Consider the following 13,905-nt stretch of genomic DNA (forward strand, 5'->3'; position numbering starts at 1 on the left):
ATGTCAGACAACATACTGGAGCAAATCTTCATTAAAAGATCTCAGCAGAAGAAAAAGACCTCTCCATTGAACTACAAGGAGCGATGGTTCATTCTCACCCAGGAAAAAATTGCCTACTATGATTTTGATCCTGACAAAGGGGTACGTACAGTACATGACACTGCAAGTAGCCTTGATGTATTTTTCTTTTTTTTTAAAGCATCTTTTATGTTTTCACTCTTGAGTTACCCGTTTCCTTATCCACTAAGCAGAAGCGAAAAGGCTTGAGAGGACACGTCGACGTGGAGAAGATAAAGTGTGTTGAGACAGTCCAGCCAGAGCCCAATGGCCCACAGGAGCGCATGTATGCCTTTCAGGTAGACTCGCCTCACAAGTGAAACTATTCTGATGAGAAGGTTGCTCCACAGAATCCACCACCTTCTACACCTCTTCATTCAACTGACTGTCACTCCCAGCTTACGGTGGGTGAAAGGAGGGAACACCTGGGATAGGTCGCCAGTCCATCACAGAGACACACACACATTCACCCTTATGGGCTATTGAGACTCACCTCAAAGGCCCCTTCCTGGACTGTGGGTGACGGCCACAGTACACAGAGAAATGGGCCCAAAGCCTATGAGCTTCTAGTGCAACTTAGGTCTGGTTGTTGAGAAGCATCAGATAAATACTGGTACATGGTGCCAGACTGAACCCACTGATTTCTCTAAAGGTAATTATGACGGGTGTGTTTGTTTGTTGCTCTTAATGGTTGTCTAATAGTATTTCACAGAGAAAACATATGCCTGCACAAGGCGAACATGCAACACTACCCCATAGACTCGAGCCCACCTGATTCTTGCTATGAGACAATTGTGGTAACCACAACAACGTCATGCGGCCGTAAACAGAATATAAGGCATCAATAACAGTCTCTCATTAAGCCCTTCAGATTAAAACCAGATCAACTAATTTATTCAAATATAGATGAGGTAAAATCTGTAATGGTTAATGATGGATCTGGATCACTAAGGAAGGATTTGATGTTTTTATTTGTTTTTGATACTAACAGTAAGAGCATAGCTATAGTTCGACTGTGTGGAGTTTTCACTTTCTCCCTGTGTGAACATGGATTTTCTCTGTTTTCCTCCCACATCGTAATAATATGCATTGGAGGCTAATTGATTACTCTAAATGCTCTATATTTGTGAGTGAGAGTGTGCGTGGTTGTCTGTCTCTCTGTGTTTGACCTGGAATAGACAGGTAACCTGTCCAGGGTGTATCCCGCCTTCCCCAGTACTGAGCTGGGATCAGTTCCACCTGCCTTCATGTAGAAGATGGAAAGAGGGATTCTGTAGTGACCACACACAAGCTGCAACAGAAAATCCTCGGCACACCAGAACAGCTCAGTCCTCCAGCGTAGTGAGAATCCATGGTTCAGTAGTGAAACCAGTTCTCACACTCAGATGAACTCGGGGCTTTCTGTTACCAATGCAGCTGTTACCATTGCCATAAGCCATCAGTGAAGGAAGCAATGTAAAAAATGTGACACTTCCTTGTTGTTCATTGGGCACATTTTAATATAACATTTGCACATTGATATGTACTGCATTGCTGTAATGGCTTTATAGGTTATAGGAAAAAACTGATATACCTAATGTATTGATGAAATGTAATTATTTCCACAGGTTGTTTATGATGAAGGACCTCTGTACATTTTTGCTAAGTCTGAAGATATCCGAGATCAGTGGGTAAAGAAACTGAAAGAATGTGAGTGTGTGCCAGTTTATCCACACACTTTCATACAATCTCACACAATCTTCGCCTCATCTGCTCAACTTCATCCGTTGGCTGCAACACTGGAGAGAAGCTTCTCTTTGCAAATTCCAATCTTGATTTGATCAAAATGTTTTGCGTAGGTGTCTGAGCGTGTGTGTTCCTTCTTATACTTAGTGGTGCGTTTCAACAAAGACCTGATGCAGAAGTATCATCCGTGTTTCTGGGTGGACGGGGCGTGGCTGTGCTGCCAGCAGGAAGTTAAACAAGCAATGGGCTGCCACGTGCTGGATCATAAAAATGGTGAGGACAAGTTTAGTTTGAAATCTGAAACTACGAATGACTGAATTTATATTACCTGGTAAATGGTGTCTCTAATAGGTTTTACATTTAAAGCATCTCAGCGAAGGGATTCAAGGAAACCTCTACCTCCGACCCCAACAGAGGTAAACAACCAGTCGTTTTGACTTGACATTTATTTGTATCTACATTCTATGTGAGTGTTCCATGCTGGACTTTCATGTTGTGGCAGGAAAAGCCTTTACCCCCCGAGCCTGTCGGCCCCTCTGTAGGCATGACGGTCATTGCTGAGTATAGTTACACACCAAAGAGTCTCCTGGACCTGGAGCTGAGGAAAGATGAGGAGTACACCATCCTGGAGATGTCTGACGGCAACTGGTGGAGGGCCAGGGACAAATCTGGGTGAGACACTGACTGTATGAAGATGTATGAACTTCATGGTACGAGGACAGTGTGCAGATGTGTGCTTCCTGTTTTACAAAAAGAACAATCTTCCTGGATGCATTTGAAGTGCATGAAATGAACAAATCAGGCAAGTCAGATAATGTGAAAGATCAAATAAAGGATAAAAGTGGAATATCTGAATATCTGAATGCTTTTATTCAATTTGAACTTTTTTATTTCTCTTAAACCATATGCATTTTGTTTTTAAATACTTAATTTCAGACATGTCAAAACAAAATGTGTCCAACCACATATGCACCTAAATATATATATATACACATACATGTCGATATATAAAGCCCTTGTTGATAATGCATACAAATAACAACATTTTTATTTTATGAAAATATATTTACACAAAATGATCTATATCCAAGTATACCTATACATTCTGATAACATACATGAGTCATATTTCTTGTTTAACATGCCTGAAAAGGAATAATACTGCACAGTACATTCATAAAACAGAATAATGAATTAGAATTTAAATGTACATTGGCTATTGGTTGAATCCTCCATCTCAACCCGTCTGTATGCTGAAATGTCCTGAAATAAAATGCTGAAACCCAAAAAGCTCTAAAACGTGCCTAGCACTTGTTAAAATTAGCACGTGTGTGTGTGTGTGTGTGTGTGTGTGTGTGTGTGTGTGTGTGTGTGTGTGTGTGTGTGTGTGTGTGTGTGTGTGTGTGCGCGTGTGTCCTTTCAACAACAAAAAAACACGTGTTCAGAATGCTGTTAAAATCTTCATTGTTTTCATTGATACTGCAGAAATGAAGGATATATACCAAGTAATTACGTTGTGGAAGCAAAAAACGGACTCGAAAGATTCAAGTGAGTATGAGCCCTATTGTTCTGCCACTCCATGATTTGAATTCTATACCTCGTACTTGTTTTGTTTCCCATCTGGATGTGAGTGCATAAATTCAAAATTCTGGATTATTATCAGATGTTGCAAAAGTGAAACTCCTACATCACCACTGAATTTGTTTTTACAGCTGGTTTTGCAGGAATATGAACCGCAGCCAAGCAGAGCTGCTGCTGAAGACCGAGGTAACCTCAACTACCTACCAACTCGACCTACTCAACAAGATATGAAAACAGATTTGACATATGTTTGCTTTATAAAAGCTTGCAACCTGTTTTTGGCTTCCAGAACAAAGACGGAGGCTTCTTAGTCCGAGACTCAAGCAAAGCTGGGAAATACAGCGTCTCTCTGTTCATTAAGAGTGGTGGGTGAGTAAGCTCAGTGGTGCTAAACACGTCCACTAGTTATATATACAGTATTATATCCACTGGCTCCAGTCATGTGTGAACGTATGAAAAGAAGAACTGTTTGTAATGAAAGCGGAAACAGTCAGCCACAGACTGAGGGAGATGTAAATTCATGCAAAGCCTGGAGCCATGGGCCTGCAGGAAGCTCTCAGGGTGAAGCACACAGTGGTAATCCTGAGGGGATTATTCGTACTTGATGAATGAACAGTCTCCTGTGTTGATGTAAACCTGTTGAGCAACTAAAAGTGACTCTTTGGTTTCATCCCACAGGGAATTGAGTGGAGGTTGCAGACATTACAACATCTGGACCACAGCACAGGGACATTTTTACCTGGCAGAGAAGCACACCTTTGAGACCATCCCTATGCTCATCAACTACCACCAGCACAATGCAGCAGGTTAAAACAGCCGCTCTGCTGAGTAGATTTCACTGTGGTATTTATCATGATTTGTTTTTTTTTTAAATGGTAGATAGATAGATAGATAGATAGATAGATAGATAGATAGATAGATAGATAGATAGATAGATAGATAGTTACTTTATTCATCCCCAAGGGAAATTGTCTTGTTGCTGTAATCTGGTACATACGAATATTATAAAATACAATAGAATAGTAATAAAAGTAAGAAATAAAAATATAAAAATATCTGAGTATAAGACATAAAGTAAAACACAGAACGGAACATGAGCACTTTGAAATAAGCAGGAGATAAAAGCAAGATAAATAAATAGATAGTAAGGTGCAGTGGCAGAGCCATTAGAAGTAGGCATTATATAATAATAATAACAATAATACAGATAATAACTGTGAAATAGTGTATAATACTCATGTATAGTACTACTAATAATGGTAGCAATAATATAACAATAACAATATGGTAGCAGTAAAATAACAATAACAACAATATATATATATATATATATATATATATATATATATATATCAGTAATAATAATAATAATAATAATAATAATAATAGTATACTTATAATAATAATAATACCAATAGTAATAGTGTACTTGCACATGTATAAATATATGTATATGTACATGCAATATGCAATATATGATATAATATAAATATCAATGTAATTTAGTCCATGTGGGTGATGATTGAGGCTCTGACGGAGGTAGAAGAGTTAAAAAGTCTTATTGCTGTAGGTAGGAAGGATTTCCTGTAGCGTTCGTTAGAGCAGCGGGGTTGAATCAGTCTGTTGCTGAAGCTGCTCTTCAGCTTGTCCAGTGGTAAGATGGTAATGGTAAGATAGAATTGTAATTTGGTTATAGGGAAAGTTGAATGTGACCACAAAGACATTTGAGCAATTTTTGTTTCTCGACAAAAGTTTCAATAACGTGTGACTCCCATTGAGGCTGTGCAGGAAACGGTCACCACAGACCAGGAATGAATGGTTGAGCTCTTCACTCGGTCCGCCGCCGTGTGGACAAAACACGCATCAGGTGCTTGAATCGGCAATGTCATTCTTTATCACGTCACCACCCAAGACTTCAGCACAATGGATAATAGATCAACCAGTAAATAAAGAGCTTTGGCTCAGTCACAGCATTCCTGCTGATGTTTGTCCGACTCTGTGGCCAATCTGACCATCCCACTGCCTCCCGCTCAGCCAGCAGAGCAGGTCTTATTCCTCTCACAAGTGACTGTGACCTGACAGTAGAGAGTGTATTGACTCTGCTGAAGAAGTGAATATGTGTCATAAAGGGCCATTAATTTGAACTCATCCTCATGGTGTAAGCTCTTCCTCCTACTTGGAGAGTACAGACTGGTTTTTTTTTCCTGTTAGAGAATCATGGATTTGATCATCTCAATGACTTTGCGCTCGGTGGTAAGCTCTTCCTGTACCTGCTGGACACTTTCATGTGAAAGTGTCAAAAGGACAACTGCATCTACTGAAATGGGAGAAACCATGCTCACTTCAGGATCTTCCTGTATTGTCCTCTACAACACATCATCTCGAATAAAAATACATTTTTAAGGCACACGTTTTAAACTTTGCCATTGTTTTGAGGCTTATTCTGTTTACAATTTCATGGTGATATGGACAAAATACTGTCACATTTGCAGTATATATATATACCACCCCCCTCCCCCCCCCCCCCCAACCCATCAGCAGTTACAACCTGATTTGTTCATGTCCTTTTGTCATTACCTTCACTAGGCATGGTGAGCAGACTGAAATACATCGTATCAAACCAAGCCCAGCCTCCATCAACAGCAGGCCTTGGCTATGGTAAGACCGCTGAGCATTTCAAACTGACCTGAACTACAGAAAGAGTTTAATTAGCCCTAATGTCTTAGCCTTGTCACGTATCCTTTTGTTGATTATAATTTCTGGGGATAAACCTCTGGTGAGCACATTCCTTTATCCCTGACTCCTATCAAAAAATCAATCATTCGAGAATTTACAAATGCTTCAGGTATTTTCATAACATTCCTTTGACGGTAGTGATTTGGAAGACCATTTCACATCCACTGTCCCTCCCAGGTCCCACAATGTTTTTCTAAGGCTATAAAATCTGTAAAGTTAGATGACGCTCCCCTTTTCTCTCCAGGCGAGTGGGAGATTGACCCGCGCTCCCTCATCTTCATCAAGGAGTTGGGCACGGGCCAGTTTGGGGTGGTGAAGTATGGGAAGTGGCAGGGCCAGCATGATGTGGCTATTAAGATGATTAAAGAAGGCTCCATGTCGGAGGATGATTTCATCGAAGAGGCCAAAATCATGATGTAAGCACAACTTGAGGAATGTGATTACAAGCAAACACTATCAGAAACCAAAATCAAATTAAATTGTGTAGTAGGCTTAAATTGATTCTGCACCTACAATTCTTCAAACTGATGTGTCACACTGGAAAGGTAGTTCCTGTAACTTATTTCAGGAAAGAAAGAAAAAAAGACTCAGCATGCTAAAACTCATAAAACTTCCTTCTCCTTTTGCTGAAACCAGGAAGCTCCGTCATGAAAACCTGGTCCAGCTGTATGGAGTCTGCACCAAGCAGAGGCCCATTTACATCGTGACTGAGTTCCTCTCAAAGGGCTGCCTGCTGACGTACCTCCGGGAGGGCCTGACGCAGCACCCCAACAACATCCAGCTTCTGGAGATGTGTAAAGATGTCTCCGAGGGAATGGCCTACCTGGAGTCAAAGCAGTACATCCACAGAGACCTGGTGATTTATGAAGACTGGCTTAGTGACGTGCAGAAAATAAATATATGAAACGCACCATGACGGAACTCACAGTGGTCTAGTATAGGATGAAATAGAGGATTGATGATTATTTTTCAACGAAATGTTTTCGTTCTGCCTTCAGGCTGCCAGAAACTGCTTAGTGGACGGAAATGGTACCATCAAAGTGACTGACTTTGGCCTGTCAAGGTAAAATATAACATACAGCTTACTAAAAGTGATGGAAATTCAGATATTATTTTCCAGGTATTTCTTCAGTTTGAAGTTTTTAGTTACTTCTTCAAATGTGAAATTACTTTACTAATCACTGCATACAAACTAGAAGTCTTGCTTCATGTTCGACTGTATCCAACATGTCTTATTAATATGGACAGGGTTGCATTAATGTACTTTTGCAGTGACATACACGGTTCAGCTGACATCAGTTGGTTGGAGAAAGACATACTACTATCGCTTTACTGGTGTGGTCTTAAAATCATTCCCCTCTTTCTGCTCTCAGGTATGTTCTGGATGACGAGTACACAAGCTCAGCTGGTTCAAAGTTTCCTGTTCGCTGGTCGCCTCCTGAAGTCCTCCTGTACTGCAAATTCAGTAGTAAATCAGACATCTGGGCATATGGTGAGTCATGTATAAGGTTTTTTTTTTCTTTTGTGAATGCTTTTCCAATGCAGATATACACTAGGCATACTTCTTCTACATGTTAACAATATTTGCTTCATCAGGAGTCCTGATGTGGGAGGTGTACACTTTGGGGCGGCTTCCATATGAGCGCCTCAACAACACAGAAATAGTGGATCAGGTTGCCCGAGGCCTGCGTCTCTTCCGCCCTCAGCTGGCCAACGAAAAGGTCTACGGCATCATGTCAAGCTGCTGGCTCGATGTAAGTGAATCTTGTTCAGCATTGCTGAATCCAAAAATATGAGCAATGTGACTGATGATATCACATAAAACCACTTTTGTGTTTTGGTTTCCAGAAAGCAGACGAGAGGCCCACCTTTCAGGAGCTGACTCTGATGGTTCAGGATTTGCTTTATGAGCTCCAGTAGTGGGAGCAGCTCCAGAATGAGAGGTCCACACAGGAAATAGTTCACTCTCATCCCCAAAGAGCGACACCCTTATATGTCTCTGCAGAGACATCAACAGTTAACAGATTGAACACAGGGCTGCATATTCACACTCAGTCCTGTGTTATGTGAATATGTGTAATGTGAATGTGACTATAACTGAGATTGGACTTGTATTCCCTTCACATGAGCAGAAATTGAGTGAATATTGAAGGATATTGGATTTAAACATGTATTTGTTTTTACCTTTTTTGTGTATTGATGTTGAAGCTTTGTGACATATCCATTGCACAAATAAAAGCCAAGTATGCCAGGCTGTGAAGTAAATGAAGCATCAACTTAACTGAAAATAATTCTGAAAGCATTTTACCATTCTGCCATTCTCGATCTCACTCAGCATTTATTAACACCAATGTGCTCAGTAGATGAATAATATGGTCATTTTTCTGTGTTTGACATCAAACATTGGCTGCATGACTCTGAAGTTGAAGTTGTAAATACATTAACTTTGTTTCAAGCAATATCACAGTAATTACAACAACTATTGCCAATATGTCTGTGACAGTGATGAAAGAGGTATTTTAAGTTTAGAGTACCAATGGCCCAAAAAGATAATATGTTTTGGATGTTTAGGGTTCGGATACAAATCTATTTTGTCCTTTAGAAAATAGTGTGTAACGAAAAAAGAAAAGAAAAAACCTGGAGTACCATTTCACAGCACTACGGTTCTCTCTCTTCACTTTTTCAAATATCCTCTGAATTGTTCTGTTTGCAATTTATTGATTTATTGGTGATTAAACTGGTTGAAGAGGTTGTGGTGGCTCTAATAATTTGCAGTGTCTTGAGATAAGAGTGTCATATTGTGCTGGATGAGATGACTGAACAAACAACATACGTACAAGATTTAAAAACAACACGGAGCAATAAACTGTTAAAGGGCGGCATTAATGTTTGGATGGGCACAAGCTTTTAAATTAATCGATAATTAAAAAAAAAACAACAGATAGTCCTGGTTGACGTCAGCGCGACGAAGGGTGTCGTCACTCAAACGGAACTTCTGATTGGCTTGAATCGCTTCCTGTTTCCTGTCGGCAGCGCACACGCGCACGTGAAGGTCAGCAATACGCCTCCAAATCTGTGAGAAAGTAGGAAAATATTGCCTTTATCACCCGGTTCCAGCGAATATGGACGGCCAGGGAGCGACAGCCGACCCCCAGCTTCAGCATTTCATCGAGATCGAGTCTCAGAAACAAAGATTTCAGCAGCTCGTGCACCAGATGACGGAAGTCTGCTGGGTAAGATCCGCTTTACGCTCACCGTGCACCTTTTTCAAACATCTGCTCGATCCTGGCGTGTAAAGTGTTCCTGCGGAGGTGCATTTTGTGAGCTGCGACCATAAAATGTGGCCGACACAAACTCAGCGGGCCGCACGGAGCTGTTTATATCCGTACGTACGATCCTTACTATTCTCTCCTTACGTAAAATGTTACGTCAAAAAACCGAACGAGGTGCCAGCCGCGCGTCTTCTTTGGAGATAACTGACCCAACAACGGTCTACTTCTTGTCACCAACAGTTATTATTATTAAACATTGTGCGATCACAATACTCACCGTAACTATGTAATTGTATACAGTGAAATGGGTTAAAACTGTTTGCTTCTCTTCAAAACTCACTGACATACGCGGTCATCGGACCCATCTTGCTTTTTAAACATCTATTAATAACTCATTCATTTGAATTAGAAATATGCTGAAGCAGTAATGAAATTAGTTATCGAGTTGTTAATGACATTGAAGATATTTTGACGATTGATCGACTCCATACAGCCGTGGACATCAGCACACAGTTCCTCAAAATGTAATATAATGTAATGCGATATATGGTGGTAACGTTCATAACAAGAGCTTTCATTTTAATAACTGGGCAAGGACTGATAAAGTCTTGGGGTTTTTTTTATTTTATTTTTTATTTTAAATCTGTTTCTAACAGTCACAAATGAGCTTTACCCATGACATTCTGTGATTACCACTTTAAGCATGTGTATAAAAAGAACGGTAGTGCAGCAGACCTTCATGTGAAGTGCAACCTGACCTTGGATAACATGCCAAACATGCTAAACACACCGACGCATCCATAAAGACCAATTCTGCAGCTTTAATGCAACGAAACATCAAGTGGCGCCATTTGTGAATCCAGTTGCTTCACTACGAGTTATTTGTTGTCCCTCCTTACAGATGTAGCCAAAACAGCTTTGTCAGTGACCATGTAGATTTTAACTTTTATTCATATTATGGAGGACTATTGACAGAGTTGACTTACCATCATCTGGCTGCTCTCCCACTCGGGGTCAAGGACACTGGGGACTAAACGTGGTTAACAATGGCCCTGGACAACTTGCCAGCCCCTCGCAATGCGAGACGGTCACATTCACAATTTTAGGGTCACGAATTAACCTCTTCAGGTAACAACTTCAGGTTAATGATAATAAAAACTATGTGAGTAAACTGAAGTATGCTGGAAAAAAAATCTATGCACACACATCAACAACATGCAAACTCTATTCTCTAAGGAAAAAGGCCTCCTCCGGAGTCAGTTGTGGGATTCAAACCCACACATTTGCTTCTGTAATCATCCACCGACACTTTTCTAATGCGGCCCTTGCCTGTCTGCAGGAGCAGTGCATGGATAAACCCGGACCAAAGCTGGACTCCAGGACAGAAGTGTGCTTCGTGAACTGCGTGGAGCGATTTATCGACACCAGCCAGTTCATCCTGAACAGACTGGAACAGACTCAGAGAAGCAGGGGGTCATTCTCCGAGACCATGGCAGAGTGAACACTGCTCCAGAAAAGACTGGCAAGACGTCGGCCTCCGCGGCGAGAGGACGCAGTTTGGCGGCTGTCCGTGTGGTGTGGTGAAGACCTGTCCAGTCAACTGGGAAACGCAACAACATAAAGCGTGACCTTTGATACAAGTGCCTGAGATGCATCATTTATGGACTCGTCGAGTCGCTCCCGTTACCTTTTTCTCCGTCAGAGTCTGGTTGTCGCAAACCTTTTAAGGCTGCAGATGTTTTTGCAGTGACATTATGCTTGTATTGTTTGTTAGGTCTTCGGCTTCCAAAAAAACCCAGTCAAACTGTGCATCCGAGTTTGAGTGTGTTGACTTTCACTGCTGTGACTTTTGGTTTCAGTGAAACAGACTGGAGGGAATCACATCTAACAGCCACACACAGCTAAAGGTTCTGGACTGTACATATGCAATAAATTGAATGCCAAATAATTCTGTCCCATCAATTTGAAACATTTTGTCCACTAATGTTTTAATCCTTAAATAAAACCATTTATTTGGATACATGCTGCAGGTTGGCACATGTTGAAGTTTCCTCTGCTTATTGACAGTGATGCTAGTAACATGTTAATTAGTAATGTGTTACTCTCATATGACCACTTTGAGGGGGGGGGGTTAAAAGATTGCATACAGCAGGTAGTGCAAATAGATAAATAGTGCAACAACAGACTAAAAGTACATCTCTGGGTAAATGTATAGCAGTAATAGTAAAAATCTGATAAAATCTTAAATCAGAGAAAAATACAACAAAGAATGAAGGTCAACGGTTAAAAAACATATAAACATGGTGCAGGAAGCCAGGCGGTGACCAGCAGACCAGTTGTCATTTTTATTTTGAGAAGGTAGGGGTGTTGTCAGCAGCTGCTGAAAGTAACTTTAAAAAAGTAACTTGTAATCTAAATTACTTTTAAAAACCTTAAAAGTGTGACAGGCTTAAGGCCTGGCTGCTCTGTATGTCAGTCAAATGATAAGACACCTTATCATTTTCTTTTTTTTTCAACTTATCAGTTTGTGCAGCGCTTCAGCCGTTCAAAGAACTGATTTTGTTTGTCAACAGATTTTTACATGTTCCTATATAGTTTCTGTAGACATTACTATAATTTTCTTGGAATTATTTAGCCATTTTTGCTGTTTATGTTTTTGACCAAAAACATAATGAGCTATTTCCCTTGTGTTTGTTTGTCCCATAGATGTGGCACTGAGTGGCTAAAACTGCCCTGACTCAGAAAATGTGAGGCAAAGGTGGGGGAAGGGAGTGAGGTGGGGGGGGGGGCAGAACTTAGACTTGACAACAGGTAATGTTGCTAAGCAGATCTTCATCCGCTGCATTAGGCACCATGGGACAGACGTGGCTGTATTGAACTTATGGAGACGCTTGGCAAAACATGCCAGTTTCCTCTTCCTACCTCTGGAGGAAGCTGAGCCCTCCAGGTACCTGCGAGTGGAGACATTTCAGAAAGTGTAGCACCTCCCTCTTGTGTTTGCATGCCAACAATTTTACGCAAACTCCCGAGGGTTCACCACATCCAACAATTGACTGAGATTATTATTGTCTAATGTTTTAGAGTGCAGCTTCCGTCATTGGTCACACTTGTTCTGACTGGACACCGGCTCAGACGAAAGGTACAATATGTAAGATGTTGGTGATGCTACTTCAGGAGTACCTTGTGACGCTGTGCAGCAGGTCTCTGACCATTTGTTACCACAACCCAGTGGACCTGACCTGCATGCAGTAGTTTTGGTTGATCTGACCGTCCAGTCGAAAGGCCTCGGGTTCTCCTGAATCTAATATGGTTTAAAGGGTCATATTGTGGAAAATTCATTTTCTAATGGTTTTCCTCTTCTTGTGTGTTCCCTGAACGCACCGTTAGACTTGGCCTATGATTACCTGGGAGTGGAGAAGGAGTGCTCTGAGGCCACCTTTTCCTCCCACCAAGACCTTGTTGCCGTGGGTGTTTGGATCCAACCTGGGTGTAATGAAGCAGTTCTCCCAGAGGAACAAAACAGTGGTGGGCCGTGCATTTCAGAGCCAGGCCTTCACTAGTACTGGTCTGACTCAATCCACCCATCAGTAACTGTTTTATGGCTACAGAAACCATGTTACCGTGCAGAAATGCAGTATAAAGAGCCATTGCGTCACAGCTTGATACTTCTGCAGCCAGAATAAATACCTTTATGAATGAAATAAAACCTGGAGTTCTCAACTCTCCTGCTGCAGCTGCTTTTCCTGAAACATCTGGGAGTCCAGGAGGGAGACCAATGTCAGCTTTTCATGGTCTTGAACATAATATAATGGTACAGGCAGATTTCTTTCCCCTGGCAACTTCCTCTCATCACTTCTCTCCTGGCCGCGCTGCTTCAGACGTGTATTTCCATATTAAAGCATTTAACCAACCACTTTGCAGCCTTCATACACATTACATTTATAAGTACTGCACTCATGTCTCATATCCTACCCATTTTGGACAAAGGGTGGAAATGTCCCTGAGACAGTTTCAAAAAGAGACAAGGACAACAGTACATTTTAATAGTGTTTTATTTGTACATGTTTATTGCAGACAGAACAAAATGACTACTTTCTGGATGTTAAGTCTGAGGTCTTGCTGATGAGTGATGAGACTTCATCACTGGTCCTGGCCGGTCGTCAGGATGTTCAATGACATCTGGAGGATTGAAAGCAGAAGGTGCCACATTAAGAAAAATGTATATGTGTGTGAGAAACAACATGTTGTACCTTATTTTAAATGAACTAGATTAATAAAAGTTATTTACAAGCAGTTGAATCGTCTAAAACCACTCTAACCTTTAACTGAATATCTCAGTGAAATAACTCGTTCTTCAACTCTTCACTCAGCAATCATACCTTACCTACGCTCTGACGGGAGCTCTTATCCTCTTTCTCCTCTTTCCCTGTAAATTAAAGACACATCCAATGTTCCATGAGCTGATCTCATATAGTGACTGTGTAACCCACCTGACAGGTAAGTAACACTGGGCCAGAATATTCTAGGTTCGCAGG

The 13,905-nt window shown here is 41.1% G+C and overlaps 2 protein-coding genes across 2 annotated transcripts; both read left to right on the forward strand.

Annotated features, from left to right (window-relative positions):
* btk (Bruton agammaglobulinemia tyrosine kinase) lies at nt 1–8,848 on the forward strand (the record flags this gene model as incomplete). The annotated part of the gene is made up of 17 exons (XM_080502708.1): nt 1–141; nt 252–356; nt 1,665–1,746; nt 1,930–2,055; nt 2,134–2,198; nt 2,285–2,454; nt 3,267–3,329; nt 3,494–3,548; nt 3,652–3,731; nt 4,041–4,168; nt 5,949–6,020; nt 6,343–6,514; nt 6,735–6,954; nt 7,097–7,161; nt 7,472–7,590; nt 7,695–7,852; nt 7,947–8,848. The coding sequence occupies 17 exons, from the start codon at nt 1–3 to the stop codon at nt 8,016–8,018; spliced, it is 1,893 nt and encodes a 630-aa protein (XP_080358834.1). The 3' UTR covers nt 8,019–8,848.
* Nucleotides 8,849–9,128: 280 nt separating this feature from the next.
* Nucleotides 9,129–11,340, forward strand: timm8a (translocase of inner mitochondrial membrane 8 homolog A (yeast)). Its single transcript, XM_080502124.1, has 2 exons — nt 9,129–9,331; nt 10,710–11,340. The coding sequence occupies exons 1-2, from the start codon at nt 9,221–9,223 to the stop codon at nt 10,869–10,871; spliced, it is 273 nt and encodes a 90-aa protein (XP_080358250.1). The 5' UTR covers nt 9,129–9,220; the 3' UTR covers nt 10,872–11,340.
* Nucleotides 11,341–13,905: the final 2,565 nt, after the last annotated feature.

The sequence above is a fragment of the Blennius ocellaris genome (genome assembly GCF_963422515.1).
Source record: "Blennius ocellaris genome assembly, chromosome: 9".
In the NCBI taxonomy this organism is placed as follows: domain Eukaryota; kingdom Metazoa; phylum Chordata; class Actinopteri; order Blenniiformes; family Blenniidae; genus Blennius; species Blennius ocellaris.